At 37.6% G+C, this 23,704-nt stretch overlaps 1 protein-coding gene across 5 annotated transcripts in view; it reads right to left on the bottom strand.

The window, feature by feature from the left end:
- Positions 1 to 2,195: 2,195 nt before the first annotated feature.
- Positions 2,196 to 23,704, bottom strand: part of Serpini1 (serpin family I member 1) — a 72,715-nt gene continuing 51,206 nt past the window's right edge. For 4 of the 5 annotated variants that reach the window (XM_050147467.1, XM_050147468.1, XM_050147466.1 and 1 more), the window contains exons 5-9: positions 22,153 to 22,357; positions 16,828 to 16,925; positions 6,502 to 6,588; positions 4,798 to 4,887; positions 2,196 to 4,533 (exon numbers count right to left, since the gene is read on the bottom strand). In XM_050147467.1, the coding sequence (XP_050003424.1) occupies positions 4,457 to 4,533; positions 4,798 to 4,887; positions 6,502 to 6,588; positions 16,828 to 16,925; positions 22,153 to 22,357 (557 nt within the window). In that variant the 3' untranslated portion in view covers positions 2,196 to 4,456. Of the gene's footprint in view, positions 4,534 to 4,797; positions 4,888 to 6,501; positions 6,589 to 10,744; positions 12,875 to 16,827; positions 16,926 to 22,152; positions 22,358 to 23,704 lie in introns of those variants that run through there. The other variant, XR_007592745.1, reaches the window with a different exon arrangement.

The raw sequence follows: 23,704 nt of genomic DNA, 5'->3' as shown, positions 1-23,704 counted from the left end.
ACGAACAGAAAAAAGATGAAGACACACATAAAACAAGCCACCATGTATGCACACACACACACACAGTAAGAGGGGGACATGCATACTCTGAAGCACATATGATGCTGATAGACACACATGCTGAGCTACATACACACACTGAGACACATACACACTAAGATACAAATGGAGACACATAGAGACATACAGAGATAGAGATATACACAGAGACACAGATATAGACACACACACATACATTCACAGAGATACAGATTAATACATTAATACACACACATACAGATACATACACACATACAAAGATACATCCTCACAATAAGAAACACACACTGAGACATATACATGGAGATACACAAAGACACACATACTGGGACACACATACAAAGTCACATACACTGAGATATATACTGAGATACCATATCTACACACACATGAAGACACAAAACCTAACACTAATGTAATGGAATAATTTACTGGTTAAATTTTAAAGAAGAAAAAATAACTACCTTTTGAATAATAAGTAACTTGTAAGTGGCCCAGAAATGAAGTAGTAAAACCTTGTGACTGTTTACTCTAAATTTTGCATACTTTCCCTTTGTTCCTTCATCCCCTCTATCCTGAAATCAAACACCCTTAATGATTCTATCATTGTCTGGAGACAAATAACTGAGCTGTGTCTCCTTGAACGCATGGTCACCAGACCTGTAAGTTCTTTTAAATTGTGTGCTTCAGTTAACTAATGATTTGCCTTGAGTTCATTCCAATAATGTTTTGAGATTATAATTACTCAATTTCTTCCTTTCCTCTCCTCCCTCCAAACCCTTCTATATATACTTTCCTTTCTCTCTTTCAAATTCTTGGCCTCTTGTCTCATTAATTCCCATTGGATGAATATGTGTATTTGTATATACATATATATTCCTAAGCACAACATGCTCAATATGCATAATATTACTTCTATGTATATCTTATAAGCCATTTTTAATGTGCACAACAATACTAACAGGCCATTCAGGCTTCCTGGAAGATAACAGCCCTGGGACCTTGGTAGGATGTCTCATTGAGTCTCTGTCTTAGGACATTCTTCAAATTAATCATACAGCTAAAGAATCTTGCTTCGTGTGTGTCTTTAGAAGATTCCTTTTATAATGGACCATGATGTCATGAGGGTCTGAGAGTAGGGCAAAGCTGCAGAGTTTTCACCAACTGTATTTTTCCTATTATTTCTTTTATTTTTGAAATTGTATTTTATCTTTGCTCAAGATTGCAGCAAAGACCTTACTTCACAAAGATAAGTTTCAACCGGTTTAACTTGCCTTCACCTACTTAGTGAAATGTTACCACTATGCTCTTGTTTTAGATAAAAATAAGACAAGTTTTCAGATAAGGAAAAATTACTACCATTAAAAATTCAAGAAACTGATTATATATCAAAAAGCAGTGAATTGTATTATGTAGAACATGCATATTTAATGAGAATGAAGGATGCTCTCTACTGTATTTTACTTTTATTTTCAGTGTTCTTATAAAATGGATATTCTTAAGATTCAAATAAGGAGAGATCTAATTTATCTAATACATTAATATTTGTTTGGTCATAATGATGATATTAAAGTATGTAGGATTGTAGGATAATATTGTCTATAATTATGTAGACCAGTCTGTTGCATACACACAAATAGGTAAAATAAGAATTTCACTTAGTATCAAAATATTCAGAATGAAACAACTAGGAACTGTGAACTGTTACTTTTACAAGAGAAAGAAAACTATTGAAATTACAAGCAAAGTGAGAACAACTGTAAACACTGAGGGCCACTGAGATGGCCCAGTGAATACAAGCCCTTCTTGTACAATCCTGAGAGGCCAAGTGTGATTCTGGGATCCCAAGGTGCAAAGAGGCAACGGACTCTCCAAATTTGTCCTCTGGCCTTCACATACAAATTGTGGCATATGAATGCCCGTGCTCTGGTAAACACACACACACACACAAATGCTAAATTAATAAGATGAAAAGCTTGGTATTATAAACTATTATCTCTAAGCTTTCCTTCAGCATGGGAACATCCATTTTTAATTAAATAACACCTAATTTATATTGAAATATTTTAAGATAACTATGCCAAGTAGTAGAACTTAATCATGTATCTGTTACTAAAAATAGAATTTGAGACTTCATAGAATCACATGATTGCATAATGATTTTTATTCTTCCTTACAGGCAATACATTCAGTTAATTGATGAACATACAGGTATAGCCATGTGTGCAATATTCACAAGAAGAATACAGAGATAAATACTGTCTTAGTGCAGAATGTGAACACTGAATCAGCATCAGCCATCCTAGCTAAATAAATTACAAATGAAAACAAGAGCTCTATTCTACAATAACATGAAGATTTATGAATAAACAGCTAGTCTTCTGAAAATATAAACTGTAAAAGATTCAGTGTTAAGTACTCTGTCCTTGGATATTCATAAATTCTTCCATGGGTATGGCCTATAAATGTCTTCATATTTTTAAAAACTACTTTAAGTGTTGTAATATACAGAAGAATCTCACATTTATCTATAGTGTGTACTAGAAAAAAAACTTTAAAGTTATACCAGTTCTTGACAAGGGAATTGTATTATTAATGCAGATTACATTCCTGTCCCCACCCTAATTCCTTCTAAGTTCAGTCAGTGAAAATGAGAGGTTTTTTTCCATTTCTTTATATGAATAGCAAGCATATGATGCTTACATTAAGTAGAATTTTGCTACCCAAGTGACAAACAGCAAATCCCATGGTCAAAACCTGTGGCATCATCTGGAAGCTTGTTAGAAAGGGATGGCCCCACCCTAACTGTCATCATAGAACCATCATCCAGAAATGGGTGGAAGAAGATGCAGAGATCCACAACCAAGCACTGGGCTGAGCCCAGTCACAGAAAAGAAGGAAGGATTATGTGCAGACTCCCCATGGGAAGTCTTACCCTTTCTGAGGAGTGGATGGATGGTTGGGTTGGTGGGTAAGTGGGGAGAGTGAGAGAAGGGGGAGGGAGGGGAGAACTGTGGTTACCATGCAAATGAAATAAAGACTTTTAAAGAAAAAATTTTAAAAACAGAAAGGTATGGTTCCCCACTCTGTCTTAGACATCCCGGATAAGAACCTGTATTTGTAATAAGTGACCGACCAGGTGACAGCATCTCACACCAACTTTGAGAAGCATTGATTTCATATGATCAATGATTTTTCTTTTTTTTCTTTCTTTTTTTAATTTATTTATTTCTTTACTAATTAATTAAAGTTTTCTGTCTCTTCCCCACCGCCGCCTCCCCTTTCCCTCCCCCTCCCCCAATCAAATCCCCCTTCCTCGTCAGCCCAAAGAGCATTCAGGGTTCCCTGCCCTGTGGGAAGTCCAAGGACCACCCACCTCCATCCAGGTCTAGTAAGGTGAGCATCCAAACTGCCTAGGCTCCCACAAAACCAATGGGTGCAGTAGGATCAAAAACCCATTGCCATTGTTCTTGGGGTCTCAGTAGTCCTCATTGTCCACTATGTTCAGCGAGACTGGTTTTAACCCAGGCTTTTCTATAAAGTAAAAACATCTAGGTAGCTGGTACATCAAGGTACCACTTGATAACTTAGATATATTCTAGGAAATGTGTCATTGGGTGATTTCATCTTTGTGTGAACATAGAAAAAAAATCACCTAAATGGTACAAGACAATCCCTTCATGTGTGTGTGGTGGGGGAGGCTCTCTTGATGCCATCGAGAGTGGGTAACAAGATGTTTGAGCTTGTGACTAGAGTCATGTGGTCTATAGATTCACAGAAAACTTTAAAACACAAATATAGCAGGTATACTATAATGACTTTAAAAGCATAAACTACAGTTTACACACAAATCAGTAACACCTATAGGCTTTACATATTCCAACTTTTTTTGCCAAAAGTTTTGTCACGGAGCCTTACAGTAAATGACAGTTCCAATGCTTGTGGCTTACTTGCCTCCACTTCACATTATTGCTTATTAAATACATAAAGTCTCTAAATTTGTTCACTTTGGTGTTGATTCTCCATGATCATGAAGGAACGCAGAGACAGCAGTTTCTACATTTTGCATTGTAGCATTATCTTACTACAACTCCTAAAGAAACAGCAGAGTTTCCAAATCTCAGCCATAGTGGTGTGCAGACTACAACTACCTCCAGAATGAAAAGGTTGTTCACAAGTTCAGTAGAGACTTTTATTTCAAACAACAGCACAACAGACACAGTGACGCAACAGGACCATAATCTCTAATGCTGATAAGGTTTCTTGACAGGCTGACTTACAGGGCACCTGTATTACTTCTATCCAGAGCTATTTTAAGTATTACCTTAAATAACACCATAAAACAAAAATCCTATATATACCAATTGCAAACATAATGTGCTTTACTACTGCTTTCTTTTGATTCCAACATCATCATTTAAAGTTCCTCAAAATCATGTCCACTTGTGTTCATGGTTTCAGGGTGCATGACTCGTCCCATGAATAAGATGGTACCTGCATTGGAAATGAATGAAAGATGAGAGTGAAAAAAAACATAAGATACATGTTTCCTGCCGGCTTACAACTAGCAATGTTTGAAAAGTAAAAAATATATATGTATATGTATATATAAAAATATATATGTATATAATATATATACATACATTATTTTGATTTTTAAAATAATAAGAACATTGCAATCAATCTTAAATATATATCATTTAAAACAGAAAGCTTCTTTGTGTCTTATGAAATAATATATTCACATAACACACTCACCAACTTTCCTGTTCCTGATGAGAAATAAAAACGGGTGGTCGACAATAACCTGCGGGTACAGCACAGCCATCCTGCTAATTGCAATCATTCCTATGGCACAGAGAGAAAGTCATTACATGTCTGGATGTGCAGAGACTCAGGACTCACGAGAATTTTTCAAAACAATCTATGTCTATTCATTTAATGAAAAGTAATAATTTACAGAAAACCTGGGGTTGAAAACAGAAATGTTTTAAAGGTGTTAGTATTTATAGTCAATATTTTAAAGAAAACAAACAACCACAACACATATACAAGTTATTTCTTCCGTCTAAACCATCAAAAATATTAGGCTGAATCACTCGGCCTGTTGTAATAATATTTTCCTTAGTCTAAGGCAAATATTAGTAGTGTTTTAATCGGTTAAGAGAAGGGATAAAAGGAAGAAAGAATTGTCAAAGTGAATGGAGTTTTTCATACTTTCAAGTTCTTTCTGATACTTCGCAGTTCTGTGGGGCTCCAGAATGACCAGGGTGGAATGAAACGAAAACCCAGCACTGAGCAGAGTGTTCAGTTCCCCGAGTCCTTATTTGCTACAGCCTGCTTAGCTATCTGGAGATTTTAATCAGCTTTGATAACCTAAGACTGTTTCCTTTCTCTCCTGAAAGTCCTGTTATCACTGATGAGGTCCGAAGCAATACATATCAGTAAGCTAATATATTACCAGGTAGCAGAAAGTTTATTAAATTTGATCTTATCTGCTCAACATGCAATGGAAGCAAACCTAAGGTAGCAAGAGGATGGAGGAAATGCAATGGTAAAGTCATTCTTGGTTATCTAGGGTAATCACAACCCTCAAAATGACCCAGGGTGGGACTGGGGAGAAGGTTCTGTCAGCAACGTTCCTGCCCCACATCCATGAAGACCTGAGCTCAGATCCTTTGTGTCTGTGTGAAAACTCAGGCGTAGCAGACTGGGCTACACTTTAATGACAGTGCTGAGGGAGAAGAATGGCTCTCTGAGGCTTGTTGGTCAGTTAGTCTAACCGAATTAATAAGCTCCAGATTCAGGGACAAAAATTCTCAAGAAAATAAGATGGAGAATTATTGAGAGAGACACCTGGTGGATACCTCTGCTTTCCAAACACCCCATACAACTGCACATGCTTACATGGGTGCACACATGAACATGTGTTCATCATACACAAAGAGGATGAAGGACCATTAGCTGTTACAACCTGGAAATGGAATATATGCTCCTTTAAAAATCTGCTTATTTAAAATTACTGTCTTATGCCTATTATTATTTAAAAGTACTTAAAAGCATTTTTATGTCTACCAACTCTTGTTTGTGTACGTAATTTGTCAAAGCCAACTTTCCACCGGCAAAAATTAATTTCTAACTTCCAGTAGTAATCAGGAAGGAAAAATGTTTGAATAAACAGTAGCAACTCCTGAAAATATTTATGGAAACAGCGCAGCAGGGGGTCATCTCCTGAGAGCTGCCAGCATGTGACTCCCCTCTGGGAAGCTAGGCATGGACCGATGACAGACACCCTTCACATTCTGTTGAAAATGTTCTGACCGCTCCAGCTTTTCCTTGACTTCTCATTTGGAATAGAGTGAGGTCTTGAGTACGGTTTCAGGAAGGGATCTCCATTCCCACCCAGGATTGTTTAAAAACAGAAATTCGGAAGAAGAGTTCAGAAAATGACTTAGTGTGTACCGGAGGCTGCAGCTGCTTCTGACCCTTCTTCGTTAACCTCTATGAAGGACTTGTGAACAACTTTGGAGAGAAACAGCTCTTTCCTATCTGAAAGGAAGAAACGAGATCATTAACGCCAGACACAGCGACACATTTGACCCCTTGGGAAAGTGAGTTTGAGAGCACTGAGAAACCAAGAGACTGATTAAAAAAGAAAATATATTGCTGGATTTTACTTAAGGCATGAGAGAACCAGTGACTGTATGGTTTCAAATTCGTTTCATAATCACTTGTTAAGTTACCCCTATTTTCCTTCAGTAATTTCCCACTGTGCATTTCTTCTCTTCCCATTGCTTAGTTCTTATATTGCTCAGAGGTAGGGGAGCAGAAAATTTGTTTTCAATAGTGACCTCAAATGATTTCATCATTCAAGTTAAAAATACATTACCCATTGTCCTCTAATTTGAAATAAAAAGTACATAATGAAAAATGAAGATCCAGAAAAAAAATATTCTTTCCTTAAACCCAATCAATATTGTTTAATAATATAGATGATATTGGCATGGTAAAATAAATAAAAGACTTCTTGCCTGGAGAAATGTAAGAAAACAAAAACGTATAAAATGGCATTCTAGTCTGGTTTAGTGGCTGATCTGAGTGCTTGCAAATACATCACTCCAAGATCATATTAAAAAATACCTTTCTAGTAAAAGGAAGAACATTTTCTGCACTGACTTGACTTTCAGTTTACTTTGATATTAATGCAATTTGGGGCAGATTTATGATCCCTAAACATTCATTTGCTCAGGTCCTAACCCCCAGGACTTCGGTACGTGACTGTATTGAGAACCAGGGTCTTACAATGAAGCCACTGTAGAGGATTCTGACCAAACATGACTGGTCTCCACTCAAGAGGAATTTGAGCTGAAACGGCTACAGAGAAAAGCAGAGATGAGGTATTTAGTTTCGGGTGTCGATTTGCTCAAGCTTTGCTACTTAGACCCTTAAACAAACATTCTGGAAGTTTCTCTGAGCATGTTTTCGGATGAGATTAACTTTTAAATGAGTGGGTTTTGAATAAGCAGATTGCTTTCCCAGGGTGGGTGGGCCTCATCCAGTCAGCTACAAAAGCTGTATTAGAAGGAAGACATTCCTTTTTGCAAGGAAGAATTCAGTCAGCAGATTTCTTTGGACTCAGCTATGACTCTTTCTTGTGTGTCTGCTTTGTAGATTTTTCATTTCCAGAGCTTTCACAGTATGTAAGCCAATTCCTAAAAATAAATCTATCTATCTATCATCATTCTTAGACCCATCCTTATGTATGCATTAAACACCTAGAAACAGGAAAAACATGTCCCCCTTTTATATGGCCTCTCTCGAAGGGTGGGAGGGATGGGGAAAGGCGAATCATGGACAGCACCTTACAGTAAAGTAGGAGTGAAAACTTATGGCTGTTGTTAACTGCAGTGCTAACATGCTGTGTATTTTTTTATTGATTTTTATTGAGCTCTACATTTTTTCTACTCCCCTCCCTGCCTCTCCTTTCTCCCTCCAACCCTCCCCCAAGGTCCTCATGCTCCCAATTTACTCAGGAGATCTTGTCTTTTGGGGAAGTAGAAAAAAAAAACATGCTGTGTATTTCAAAAGACTATACTAAAACATTTCTAAATTTTTACTGTAAGTTAATAAATATTTAAAGAGATATATGTATGTAGCCTGATTTAAATTAGTCAAGGGCCACCCGTACGGCCCAGAGGCTAGAGTGATTTCCAGTGTAAGCCTTGTGTATACCTTCTGGATCTCACAGAAAGATGAAAGAAGAAAAGCAGCCCCACAAATTTGCTCCACCATGGCACAGGCAACCACACACATATGAGCACAAATAACAAATAAAATTAGTTTTAAAATATGTTAGGGTTGGGATGCTGACTCTGTAGGTAAAGATGCTTGTTTCCCAAGTCGAACAACCTAAAGTCAATCCCCCGGATGCACATGGTGGACGGAGAGAATTGACTCATAGGTTGTTCGCTAACTTTCTCATATGTGCTGTGACGTGTGCATGGCCCTCCCTCCAAATAAATAGGTGAGTGTAGTTTACATTTTAAAGTAATATACAACATATATGTGTACTTGAAATATTGCATGGTACAGCATTAAAATGCAATCTTTCTATTATTTATGACAGCTGAAAATAAAATTTCAAATCAAACCCATTGATACACACAAAGAAATGTTTACTAAGTGGCAGTGGCTATCACCATAAGTCAGAGCAAGGTGATGGAGAGGAAGTACTGCCTACACTTCCACAGGATGAACCCATGTGGATGCAAACCAACTTATACCAGGACTCTGCTGAACACTCCTCCTCCCCTCTATCCCAAAGCCTGTCACCCCACCTTCAGGGTATTTCATACGTGTGTAAGTTCTAGCACCTCCACGAGGCAGCCTCTCCCCCATTCATTCCACACTCTCTATCCTGCATGCCGTTATTCTTGTGATTTGAGTCAAAAACGCTCATTCTTCCCTTGATCCTCCCTCGGCCTTTGTACTCCTAAGGCTCAGCTTCCACCTATGGAGACTTCTCTGGCTTTTCTCTTCCTGTATCTTTAAATTAGATCTGACCACTCTTTTTCCCATGGACCCAAAAGTTGATTCTATGAAGCCTTTCTACTGTATTACACCTACGTTAAATCTTTCTCCTCCTGGACGCTCACGTCCCTTAAGGCGATGGCTGTGCCTTTCATTCATTCATCTGCGTACTCCTAGCGGCTGGCATAGGGCTGGATCTGAAATATGAACCCCTGTAATGAGGGAACACACTGCTCGTGTGTTATTTTCCAGTATTGACCCAGCACACCATGCTACACAAGATTGGTGATTGTTTAATGAAAGATCTTAGCTCTTTCCTAATGTGCGATTGTGGGTGTGCCAACCTTGTGTAACAATGCATGGGCACCATGACCATGGTTCTGCTCACAATTATGCCTATAAGGTTTATTTTTATAATAAAATACAGGCTAATACTAAGCAATCATTCCAAGAAAAGAGCAATAAGAGGGAAAGAGTACAAAAGACTTAAAAATTGGATCAAGTTTAAAAATAATGGTAATAGTATCTGCTGGGCCAGTGTTACTGGCTATATTTTAAAGACAGCAAAGGAAAAATTGACTCTGCTGTTTATGAAGCCACCGTATGACTAATTGCCACCCAATGGTTAATTCAGTGTCTGCAAAAGTAAAAAGAACCCAGACACTTGATCTGCACACACAAAATATATATATATATTAATATAGATGTACATGTGGGAAGAATTGTGTGCTATATTTTCCCCTTGGGATAAACTTGAAACAATTGCATTATAATAAAATATAACTGAGAGTGACTTGAGCAAGCATGTGTCAGTGGCAACAAACATTTAAAAATAGATCAAGAATTGTGGGGACACAAGCGAGTTCACGTTCATGGCTCCTTACACTTTGACTTTATCCTGTGCTGTTGTATGTTAATCAGACGCCCTCTGTCCTGTGTTCATGTGACTGCAGATGTTTATATGGCTGGACATGTGTGAACATGGATGCCAGGGGTCACCCTTTGCTATCCTCCCTCAGCAACCATAAGCCTTGTTTTATGAGACACGGTCTTTCAGTGGCCAGGAGCTCACTAATTAGCCCAGACTGGCTGGCCAGAGAGCTGCAGGGATCTGCCTGTACCCCACCTGCCTCAGCACTGCCAGCCTGGCTTTTTAATGTGCCTTCTGGGGATTGAACTTGGTGCTTGCATGTCAAGACATGTGACTCCTTAGTCTACAAATGTTGCTTGCCTGCCTTTCTTCCTTCCTTCCTTCCTTCCTTCCTTCCTTCCTTCCTTCCTTCCTTCCTTCGTTCCTTCCTTCGTTCCTTCCTTCCTTCCTTCCTTCCTTCCTCTCTCCCTCCCTCCCTTTCTCCTTCCCTCCCTTCCTTCTTTCCTTTCTTTCTTTTCAAATGTGTTTTCTTTGTTGGTTTTCTTGCTTGTTTTGTGTTTTGTTTGTCCTTTTCCTCTGGCCACTGCAGGCACGGCTGTTCAGTGGTTGGCTCTACTTTCCTCCAGGCAGCCAGGACCCAGACTTTTAAAATGGCTAAGATGGGAACAAGCCAATAAACCTAGGCTATCCAGAGAGGAGCCGGGCAGAAAACCAAACTCTTGTGAAGAAAGCAAAGCAAAGTACTAAAGCATTCATTCAATAGCTGAGCAAATATTTATTGAGCGAGTGCTCCATTTAACTTACTGTGCAGTGCACAAAGGCTCTGAGCATCCGACAAACACATCGAGCTGGCAGCATGGTCATCGGGCCAGTATTGGCCTCTGTTTCCTTTGTGGCACTGCTTCTGAATGCAGCCAACTTAAATAGACTTCTGCATCACCAAGGGCAGGCTTAAAATGAAGAGATTATCATAGCAAAGCCCTACACACCAAAATGGCCTCTGTGTGGCCTTATTTTTAGCTTCAACCCCACCCGTAAAACTTATGAAGAATTTCCCAGAACCTGACTTCTTTCAGATTAGAACAGTGTTTCCAGGTGGATTTTGTTCCAGAAGCAGAAATTATTCACTTATTGATTTGTTCATTCATGCACTTAGTATCTACAGTAAACACTAGGCATACTATGGATGCTCAACCATCCCTTCCTTATAAAGGCTCATGGGCATACAGAAAACAGCAATGGTAAAGCAAATCCATAAACAGCCAGGATTTCCAGATATGTATATGTACCTGGGAAAACAAGATAAGACAGTATGTTGGTTGGTGATAGGACACCTTCTTGAGGACATCTACTTGGAACAGTGTTATGTAAGGGAAGATGGGAAAGTAAATGGGGGCTGATACCAAGTGAATATGAAGGAATGAGCTCAGGGAAGACCTGAAGGTGCAGGTAAAACCAAGTGCAAAGACAGAGTCAAACTGAGCATGTTTAGGGAGGAACCCAAAAAAGTCCCAGTGACTTGAGTATGGGAAGGAGAAAGGACTGAGGACAGAGAGAAGCATCCTCACAGAAACCCAGGCAACAGCCATTGCCATGCTCCCCGCACTTCTCACCCATCTTCCATCCCACACCAGCACCATGCTGAGTTCTGAACAGGATGACTCTCACACAGTCACTGCTTTGAAACAGCTTGTAGCTCAGTGTATGAACAGACAGTCCCAGTTAAAGGTGAGGCATGGTACCAGACACGGGTTTGAAACACTGCCATGTTCCGGTTGCCTAGGAGGAGAGCAGGATGCCAGGCAAAGGTGACACCTGGGATGGTTCTGGAAGAATAAGTAGAGAAGTGAAAGAGAAGGAGGCAAGGTCATTTGACGCAGGAATGCAATTACATTGTGGGAGAAAGAAATAGAACGAATGACTTAAAGGGCTCAGGGGAGTGTAGACAGAGAGAAGGTTGGGGAGTAGCAAAGTGTCTTGTGCTAAGAGCTTTAGCCTTGAGGTTAGAGAGCCTGGGCTTTGTCTAGAAACAATGGCATATGCTTGCTCTGAGCTTAGAAGGGACCCGTGAAGAGATAATTTGGATGAGCAAATACCTAGCAGCAGGCAGATCAAGTTCTCTTTGGCAACAGTCAGGCAAGAAAGTAGGAAGAAAGGCAGAATTGTGGCAGTGAAAAAGGAACAAGCCCTCCGGCTTACAGTGTAAGCAGACAGAGCAACAGGGGGCAGGATACAGGAGCTGGGGCGGCATCAATCTACAGTGCTTGCATCTGACCTGAATACACCTTTCACTATGTCTTTTTAAGTCCTTTATTTTATTGGCTTCTTTATTAAAGCTTGTACTTTATGCTGAAGGATTTAGTAGTCTCTTTTACTTGTCCCTTATACCTTCCAAGAAGATTACCTATTAATCCAAATGCCATTCATTTCCATTATAAAAATAGCCTTCCTGTATAAGAGAATCCTTGCTGCAGCTACCAGAGCATTTTCAATGAAGCCTGAGAAGGAAATGATTCTCCGAACCGTGTATTCCATGTTTTTTGTATGAGTCTTTACCGTGTTTTATGTTAATGGGATTTAGCATCAGGAGTGATGGCTATCATTGAGATGGAGAAGTCACCATAATAAATATTGAACACCCTACCTCATTTGCGTCTGCCTTCAATAAGTACTAAGCAAGTAAGAGTGGTGGGCACCGAGGAAACATGCATCAGAATCAATCGTTGGTCCATTTATATTCTGCCTGGGATAGTAGATGCATAAGTAACATAAATATGAAATAAGATGTGTGCTGTACGACAAAGAGGAACAAAAATTGCCAGGGACTTAGTGAGCCGTTGCTTCTAGTGATGCAGTCATGGCGGCTTGATGAAATGTGGGCCATCTGGAGGCGAGGCTCAGTTCAGGTGGAGGAGATTTCCCAGATGTGAGGAGCTGAGGAGATAGGCAGAGCAAGTGATCAGAGTGACCAGAACACAAGCTAAGTAGGACTGAACTTGAGAGGGAGGAGCTCTCAGTTCCCTGGGGACCAGAGGATAATGACCTGCAAAGCAAAGGGCACTGGGAGCCAGTGTGGCAATGTATCTGTGAGTATTAAAGTGATTAATCATGGCAGCGGAAGATACAGCAGATTAGATTGGAGAGAGTTGGGAAACCATTTAGCCGAGTATTAGTAGCCTAGGGCAGGAGCGAGAAGCAGCCCCACAAGAGTGGATGCAAAGGGATAAAAATGAAAGGGCCTCTGCAAGAAGTCTTAGAGAAGGATTTCAAGGCACCCAGTTTCCCCTGGAGCAAAAGGAAGTGGCACAGGTAGCTTGTTTTCTTCTCCAAACACGATTTTAAAATCTACCATATTGTTCCATCAATGAAGGGCAGTTCTTCGAATGCTTTCAAATTTACAGATTCATTCTCTTATAGTTTTTAAAACTAGTTTTCTAAAACTTTAAAGTAAAATGATTGGTGAAAAAGAAGCACATGTACAAGGTAGCATTCCAAATAGTACCTAGCATTGTAAGAAATCAAAATTCTGGGCTCGTTAGATGACTCTCTGGGTAAAGCACATGGCATACAAACATGAGGACCTGACCTCTGATTCCTCAGGACACATGTGGAAGGCCCAGTTGTGGCACAGTACACCTGTCATCCCAACTCTGAGAGGAAGAGACAGAGAGATCCCAGTGGCTCACTGGTAGCCAGTCCAGCTGAAATGATTCCCAGCATTCAAATGTTTTTTTTTCTATAAATATCCAAAGACATCTCTACATATTCTCTTCTGTCCTTTGCAAGGGGTCCCATTTGACTTTTGGCTAACTTTCTTCCTTGTTTCCATAATGTTTTCTCTAATCCATGGTTTCCCATCCTCTAGTCACTGCTGACATTTAAGATCTGCTCATTAGTCATTGTAGATGTTCAGAGGCATAACTGGCCTCTCACTGGAGACTAGAATCATTTCCCATTGTGATATACAAAGTCTTGAGCTATTGCTGACTCTTCCCTGTGGTGGGGATGGAAAGGACACGTGACCTTCTTGAGAACCACTGTTAGTTAGTAGTTCTTTCAGTCTTTATTATATTAAATTAGGCTGCTATGTCTTTCTCCCCATAAGCCCTCTATGCTTTGGGGTTGGAGATATTGCTGATTGGTTCAAAGCAATAGCGGCTCTAGCAAAGTACCCAGATTTGAATCCTAGCAGTCACAACGAACAACTTTCTCCAGCTCTAGTTTCAGAAGATCTGCCACCTTCTTCTGGCTTTGGTGGGCACAGCACACATGTGGTACAGAAATATACTTTCAGGCTAACTGCCCTTAGATAGAAAAATAAATAAATAAAACTTAAGATTTCTTAAATTTATAACATACTTTTCTCATACATTTGCTCCACTAGCAGCTGTTTTATGAAAATAATAGACATGGTACGAAATGTCATTCACATTATATATCATTAACACCCACATAAACCTTGACAAAGTAGAAGGTATAACTAATTGCATGGGAATATTTTTACTGAGTCCCTGTGAGGGTCACTAAGAATTATAGAATCTGTAATTATCAAAGTTATGTGTTATTTGAAGAGGTGAACAATTAGCCATCTAAAAATGGATTTGAACCATGAAAGACAGAGCATATGGTGCTCAAATAAACAAGGCAGAGACACCACACTGATATCAGAAGAAGAAGCAAACAAATGAGTGGTTCATAAATTAATGAAGGAGAGAGGGAATAGCAAGGGAGCCAGGGGTGGGGTGGTAAAGAGGGAGGAGATAGGAGGATTAGTTGGGGCTGCTGGCATGCTAGAGCTACCACTGTTTAATCAAGCAACCAATTTAACAGTCGAAGGATTCTCACTGCAAATTGTAAGGAGTTTGCTTCAGATTCATTCAAGCAATCCGAAGCCTAAACAGGGTGGTCTTAAGATGGCGAGTGCCAGCCTTGTAACTGCCTTCCCAAGAACTATAGATGCAAAATTGACCCAAAGAGCCCCATTCCCTTCCTCCTGAAACCTCTTTTAGTCTCTGGCAAACATTTCCTTTGCATCAACTCTTTCTAATAGGTTTGATCATAACTAGACCCTTTGCCTACAGACTACTAAAAACTCTCTGGAAGATTTTAGTCTTATTCCAAATCTCCAAGCAATCCGATTCATAGCAAACATTATGATTTGCAGTGTCTGTAGTGATAAAAACAATGAAATATTACTTTATGGACCCAGATATGTCTAAAATTATAAGTCACACTGACCACAGGGATTGACTTGCCCTAGCAGAGCTAACCCCTCAGGACCGAGTGACAGCAGGTGTTATATTTGGGTAAAATATCTGCCTGGATGCTTGGCAGACAGTGAGGAATCATGGAAAAGAAAGTAGAATGTAATTATCCAGTGGGAACTCAGCCAGTAGAGTAAGATCAATGTTCTAAAAATTTATAAGGAAGACAGCATTAGAATTTTATACTATGCTTCAGCTATGAATATATTTCTGACTCAGGTAATCTTCAGATGATCTTCCAAATCTCCACTAGTCAGGTTTTCCTGACTATGTCAATGAGGTGCTTGCAGCTCTAAGAACTTGGACTTGAGCCCTGAAGACATTTACTAGAAGAAAACACATATCTCTTGCATAGACAGGGTCATCTATACAGTAGGCTCTTAGATAATATCTGTTAGTGCTTAGGGCATTAAGCTCCCTGAATGAGGAGCAGAAGTTACAGTATCAGATATATCAGAAATATATCATTGTCAGCTCATTGCTAGAATCTGAGTAATGCTTAAAAACTGCCCTCACTGTCCACTGTCCTCATTCTGGGAGGATAAGTGCTAGGATTTCTTGAACCCTTTCTCTCTCTCTCTCTCTCTCTCTCTCTCTCTTCCTCTTCCTCTTCCTCCTCCTCCTACTCCATGTACTCCTTCCTTCCTCCTATCTCTTCCTCCCCAAAGGTAAATGTACACAAGAATATGCACACACACACACACACACGTGTACACATGTGAGCAATTTCATAAGTGGGGAATATATTTCCAAAATTCAGCAAAGGCATAGAAGTGGTGATTTCTTTCACCCAGGTGACTGATTCAGGAGAGGAAAACTAAATTCTTTCTTTAACAAAGGAACTGATGTGGAAGGTCCCACCACCATGTGCTCTAGTTCAAGTATATTGTCTATAAAGAGGTCTTGCAAGTTTAGTTTCTTTTATTTTAATATGTATTTGTCTTCTCATCCAAAACAGATTCTATTTTTTATTGTTCAAAACAATAGAAAATCATGATTATAAAAGGTTATTCATTAGACTTAAGCTTAAATGGTAAATACCTTATGGTAATCTCTTAAAACTAGACCCAAAATTATTTAAAGATCATAAATGCCTTAATGCTACTCACATTTTAGGCTTCCTCTTCCAATAATTCAACTTGTTATTTTTAAATTTCTGTATGCTTTAAAGTTACTTTTAAAAGGCATTATTTTTACTGAAGACTTAGGAAAAGTTTTACAATAACGCACTAGGTAATTTTATCGGTTTAAGATAACCTTTGGCCTGTTTCTTACAGCAGAAGGCATTCATTCATTTTTTTCTATATGACTAATTCTGGTGAGATGTATTTAAATATTCACTTAACATATTCATTGGTTGTCTATTTCACAAGGTATTGTATCAAGCATTATAGAAAATGTGAAGGCATACAAAAATGTGTTCGGGAAAGAATCTACTAAGAAGGCCCACATCTAGCTATGGCTACATCTATAGTTTAATTTGTTTACGTGAACTTATCTTTTGTTTCATTTCTTTGGTAAGTGATGACTACATATAAGAAATCCATGAGACATGATGGACATAGGATCACTATTTTAAAGAGCTTTATATGAATAATATTTTAATTGATAATTATTTCTTACCTGACATGGCAGTTAAATTTGCATCTTTGATGAAAATTTCAGTGACTCCAAGGGCTTTAAAGATGTCTTTTAAATCAATTCCCTGATCCACTGTGAACCTGGAGAACACACAGGAAGAACGTATCAACAACTTCTTTCCTGGAACAAGGATATAGTGCTCAGTACGTTGATGACAAAAGTGTTTTTTATACTGGGTAAATTATGCCAAGACTGACTGCTGATGGAAAGAAGTGTGTGACTGTATTTATGCAAATATGGGAGAAGAAAAACTGGAGAAGACTAATTTTTCCTTCCAAGTGGGTACCAATTACAGATAGCTTCTTGGTTAGGTGTGGGAACCTATGTCTATTGTATGAACTCTGGGACCTCATTTGGCTTGAACTTGTGTAGGTCATTGTCAACAAAAAGGAATTTTAATTTGATGGCATTTCTGTAGACTTTTTGTCTTATATTTACTGCTTTGTTTGGAAGTAGGTGTGTTTTGTCTTGTTGGTTTTTAGCTTCCATATTTTGATTTCTGTGCTTTCTGTTTGTGGGGGGTGAGTGTGATTGTGTAAATATTATGAGAAAGAGAGGAGAGATATTCTTCCTTTGAGGTTTGATTTTTAGAGATAATCTGTATGGAGTTGTGTGGATAGAAGAATAAGGAGAATCTAAGACGAATTCATGGAGGGGAAAGCATAATCAGAAGATGGTGCATTAAAAAAGTTTTTTTTCCAATAAAAAAGAGGATGGATCAAAGTGAATGAACCAACACAATAGGATTTAAATCCATTAGCAGAAAAGCATTTGCTATGGGTACACAAATACAATGCATGAGAGTAAAATGGAACTTTGAGGTTAGGTGTTATTAAACATTATGTGAATCATGTCAATGGGGACCAGTGAGATTGCTCAGTGGATAAAGGCACTTTCCACCAAGCCTGGTAACCTTAATCTGATCCCTATAACCAACACAGTAAAAGGAAAATGTGACCCCAGCAAGTTGTCCTCTGATCTTCACACATTTGTACACACACACACACAAATAATAACATATAGAAACATTTTTAAAAATCCATAAATGAATAATTTTCAAAATATTTTGGTAGATTAAGTAATATTCATGATTTTTCAAGCTGAAAATGATTAACTGTAAATTTACTTTCAAATTTACTCAGGGTCTTCCTTTCTTTTTTTCTCTCTTCTTATTTTTTTGTTTTATTTATTTATTTTTTAGTATCTGGTCAACTGATACATCTACTCAATCTCCCACCCAAAATGGACAGGGATAACCAAGTGGCAAATTTGACTTTACAATTAATACAATACACATTTTAACTCCATAAAACCTCTTACATTAAAAATAAATCATCACTGTGGTTATATTAAACTCTGGCACATAAACAAACATGCTTTCATGAGATCATCACAAAAAATTACTTATCAATGAAAATGAGGTAATTATACCTTTAATACTGTGAGCATTTATAATTACAGGGTGTTTTGGAAAACAATCATGACTTTACTTTTAAAAATTTTGAATTATTATGTACAAAATGTATCAACTTTCTAAGAAAATTAAACATTAATTATCATATCCACAAATGGAATCTTAACTTCATATAAATGGTTTCTGTGATAAAGCATATTAGTTAATATGTAATCTCTTGTTAAACCAATGAGTCATATTGTTAGTCATTCTAGGAAGAGATATTGAACAAACATGTCTGCTGTGGATAATGCTCTTGTACCCTGTAAAGATTTGTCACTCATATTGGTTGAATAAAACGCTGATTGGCCAGTAGCCAGACAGGAAGTATAAGCAAGGCAAACAGACTATGAGAATTCTGAAACAAGGAAAGGCAGAGAAACAGTCACCAGCCAGACACAGAGGAAGCAAGGTGAGAATGTTTCACTGTGTAAGGTACTGGGCAGGACAGAAATTTCTATCTACACATGCCTTCATCTTTTTAATTTAATAAAGAAAAATGTGTTTAATACTTTAAAAAAAAGACAAAATGTATCAGAAAGAAATTTTTTCCTTTTTCTGATGCTGCCTTTTGCTGAGTACAAATTCTGCATGTGATTTTTAGAGACTAGCCCTTGTCATTAATGAGATAAGTTGAACTATCCACTAGATATTACATTAGAATTTCTGACACCATAAGAGAAGGAAATAACTATTAAAGCAATACTCATTTACAAAGAGGAATGATTGAGAAAAATTAATTTGGCAAGTTAAAGTTTCCCAAAAAAGACTAAGACATGACTCTCTGTAAATCAAGCATACTCTTCCAAATCCTGAAATTTACTATAATTTTATTTTAAATTAGACTTCTATTGATTGCATATGCCAAAATATGGATATTTATTGTGAAAATAAATTGTTCAGTGTCTAATTTATTTAATGTTTGTAGTTAGCTTGAATAGGAAAATCCACATCAGTCCATCTAAACTCTAGCTTCTACTAAGATTTTTGTTCAAACTTAAGAAAAACTGTCAACAATCTCTGGTTGTCTGTTTCTGTCTTTCTCCCTTTGCAAGTCAATCATCACCTCTCCTATTACAGACTATTAGCATATTGAGCTATCACTACCCCCCCCTTCAAACACATTTTACATACCCTGTCCTCTTTTTTGTCATGATGTCAGACAACCCAAGAGGGAAATGTTGTTTTCTCTGGGATACTACTACTACAAACACCACCACTACCACCACCACTAATAATAATAATAATAATAATAATAATAATAATCACTGAATTGCAAAAGAAGGTAAGCCACTTGCTCAAATCAGACAGATTAAAGGAGGAAAATAATGATAGTAACTGAGTCTTTCTGACTGCACAGTTTTCCAAATCCATAGAGATCTCTGGCTTCAAACTTAGTTTGTAGCTGAAGATGACCTTGAACTTCTGATCCCTGGCTCCACCTCTGGAATGCTGGAATTAAAAGTGTGTGTCACGTCACCATACTTAGTCCAGGCAGTGCTAGGAATAGACTCCAGAGTTTCAGGAATGCTAAGCAAGCACTCTACTGAACCACACCCTTCAGCCTTCAACTCTACAAACCTTCAGGACTGTTGGTGTTTTATACTGTCTATATAAACTCTAATATGTCTGAAATTAAAGGTACCTGTTTGGCAGAACAAGATGATTGTTATGGAAATGTAAGCTTGATTTTTTTTAGACAAACATTTCCTTGTGAAAACTACATGAGTCATGAAAAACCGATCCTTGAGTAAACCTAGAATCCAGCTATTCTAGGCATTTTTTTTTAAACCTTTGCTCAAATTGGGGCACAGAAACCACTGCCTTCATCAAATGCTTAGAGACTCCAACTTCTACAGAATGTGGGTCTCTATATCTGATTACCTCAACAAACACTTGTTTCAAAACAGTTACTTTGTTACATAAGAAAAATCAAATTTATTTTTGAGCTATTTATCCACCGTATCTGAACATTATCTGTGCACAGGGAGACTTCATAAAACTCCTAAAGAAATGGAGACACGGTGGTTAGCTCGTCCCAGTATAGAAGCTTGCATTAAAAAGAGCACACAAACCAAACTGTTTCATAATTGAAGAATAACCCTGAGAAAATGAAAATTTAATATTCTTCTGCTACTACATTCTATTTCTGAGTGGATGTGACCTGGAGGACACGTTTTCTAGTGAATTTGAATAAATTAGAATAAATAATGTTTCTTAAGTAAGTAACTTCATATTTTCATAGAATGGAAGCTTTTGGAGTCACTATACTTAGCTTATGGAATTTAATTACTGAAACCTTAACACTGTATTGAATTTGTTATATGATCAAAAGAAATTTCTTGTGAGAAAAACTATTAAATTCCTGATAAAGAATCATGGAATGAGTTTTAATATGGGTTAAATTGCTTACAAATTTGAGCCTTAGACAATTATTTCATATTCAATTATTAATATTGTAAATAAAATATTACAGTTTAAAATATACTTGTTCACAAATAAGTATATGACAACAATTTTTATAGTTTAACAAATTGCTAACATTTGTTAGCTATTCACTGATGACTTCTTGAGAATAGACTATTAGAGTATTTCTTTGTAAAAGTATCATCATGGAAAGTAATCATGCTAAATATCTTAGATACCGTAAATATTTGGGTTATGATTACTTTAGTTTTCATAAGAAGACTATATAAAGTATAGTTTTATATATATATGTATATACATATATATGTAGACTTTATAATGCTCTAGCTACAATATCAATACAAATAGATCTCTTTTATTTACAAATGAAAACCATCAACTATGTGTTTGGACAAATTAGGCATTTGCATAAAATAAAACTTTTAAACATCAGCTCCTAAAATTGGAATCGATATGAATTAATAAGACTGTATAATCCAGATTTATTTATTTATCATTATCATACTTTTATAAAAAGATGATGTTTATAGAAGCTAGTATGTGAATAATTTTCTTAATGTAAAGTGAGTCCTAGAACTGTACTGCCATGTACACATACATATCATATGTTATTGGTGTGTTTTGTTCTTTAGCCTAAAGTACTCATTTTGCTTGTGAAGCCATGGTTCACAGATGACTTCCTGCAAGGTCTAATGTCACAGCTGACCCTTAAGACAAAGGAAACACCTACTTGGAGAAGGGCACTAAAGGTCAGTGCAGGAATATAAATGGAGGCTCAGACATGGAAAAGCAATGGTATGTGTGTCATAGATATCGGGAAGTGGAAACCACATGCTGTTCAATGCGGATGTGCTGAGAGCCCTGGGGTGGAGACCAAGAGAAGAGTAGTCACGGACCTAAAGTCATGCATACAACTTGCACTTTCGGACACAGGAAGAATTTCAAGCAGATATTTTTTGTGTACCTACTACAGTGGCTTGTTCACAGGTGCTTCCAATAGTGGAAGAGGTTTTCTCCCCAGCTGTAATCAATGTCATTTAACATGTGGTATTTAGTGTTTAACAAACCAGAGAGTAGATGTACATCTCTGGGAGGATCATGTCTGTACTGCTGGATGTTAAGGAGGAGGACAAGAAGAGAGAAAGAAGAAAGAGAAAATAGAGGAAAAGGAGGAAAAAAGAGGAGACAAAAGAGAAGAAAGAGGTAGGTGAAGGTGGATGAAGAGGAGAAGAAATGAACAAAGGTAGAAAGGATGAAAGAGAAGGAAAAACTGGTAGAGCAGGAGGAGGAAGAAGGAGGAGGAAGAGGAGGAGGAGGATGAGGAGGGGTGGGAGGAGAAGCAGGAGACTGAAATTTCGAAAGCATTGGAAAGAGATTTTCTGGATCACAGCACTGTGCTATGCAAAAAGCAACACAGGAACTCTCACCTGGGCAGGTATACTTCCACCTTTTGTTTCTTAACAGAGTTTGCCCATTCTTCAATCAGCTGTGCTTTGAGCAGAGGCTCCAGTGTGGCCAGGGGAACTTCCTGTCTGGACAGTACCAGCATCATGCTGATCTCCTCTCCCTCGTAAGGTATTTCTAGGACTTGGTAGATGCCACCAGCCTCATTGGATCCATCACTAAATTCCCCTAGAAACAAAATAAAAGCTTTAGAGTTCATATCAAAGCTTTCAGAAACGATTTCAGCTTTTTATGTCTTCACTTGAAAAGGATGTTGGGATCTGAAGAAACGTTCAGTAGTTAAGACTCTTGCAGAGGGTTTAGGCTCAGTTCCCAACACCCACACAGTGGCTCACAACTATATGTGACGTTGTGTCCAGGAGATCTAAATGCTCTCTTCTGGCTGCCTCCTGGATCAACACACATGTGGTATACATACATACATGCATGCAAGAAAGACACACAACATATAAAATAAATCTTTTTTAAGTGATAATATTTAGAAGATAAGAAATTCAGGCATCTAAAGCAAAATGATTTATTTGAAAGAGTCCTTGAAAGTAAATGAATCACCACTTCCAAAGATGTATTTATTTTTGAATTCCCAGAATTATCTCACATTTTTTATGTTCCCTACTCTTTTTTATTTTTAAATAGGATAATTCAATTTAACATAGTGAAAACTATTATTCTAAAATGAAATCCCTGGCTTCAAGTTGAGTATAACAACTTGTATATTTACCAGTATTCTCTTGATTTTTAAGAAGACAACTTTTAATTCTGGGTACTCTGTTTTCACCACAATTACAAGATACAAGGTCAATGCTGCCAGCTAAAATAAAATCTATGCATTATATACTGTATATCACATGTATTTATGATAATAAAGCTCTCAAGGCCAGTAATTAGGTAAGTAAGATAATTTATTTTGTCATCCATAAATTTTGCAGAATTTCTTACTCATGTGTGCATACACACATGCAGAGAGAGAAAGAGAGAGAGGGAGAGAGAGAGAGAATCTTTAGAATACATCCTCTTGTCATTACTTTAAATGTAATTACTTTTCTACCATCAAAACTAAGAAGAATATTTCTGTTATTAATATTTTCCTAAGTATATTAGAAATGGCTCTAGATAAAACTTTTAGTTCTAACATACATTCTTTATACAATTACATTTCTGCTAATGATTTAACTAATTACTATAATTCAAGAGGAAACAATACCTTAAACTTCTGAAGAGTCCAAAGAAACTCAATGAAAATAATGTCAAAGACACTGAATTTCATCATAAAGTACAGTTTTCTCAGCCATACAAGCACAAATCTGAGACTAAAAGTGTTTTAAATTTTATTTAAAAAACTTTTTACATTTATGTATGTGGACCTGTGTATATGTAAGTGCACTTCATGTATGTGGGTGCCCAGAGAAGCCAGAAGACGGTGTCAAATCCCTGGGAAGTGAAGTCAAAAAATGTCGGTGCTGGGGGTTGAACCCAATTCTTCCACAAAAACAGCAAGGGATTTTAACTGATGAA

This window comes from Alexandromys fortis, unplaced genomic scaffold (genome assembly GCF_014885135.2).
Source record: "Alexandromys fortis isolate MF-2015 unplaced genomic scaffold, M_Fortis_MF-2015_v1.1 scaffold_53, whole genome shotgun sequence".
Taxonomy (NCBI): domain Eukaryota; kingdom Metazoa; phylum Chordata; class Mammalia; order Rodentia; family Cricetidae; genus Alexandromys; species Alexandromys fortis.
This window is presented reverse-complemented; position numbering and strand designations above follow the sequence as displayed.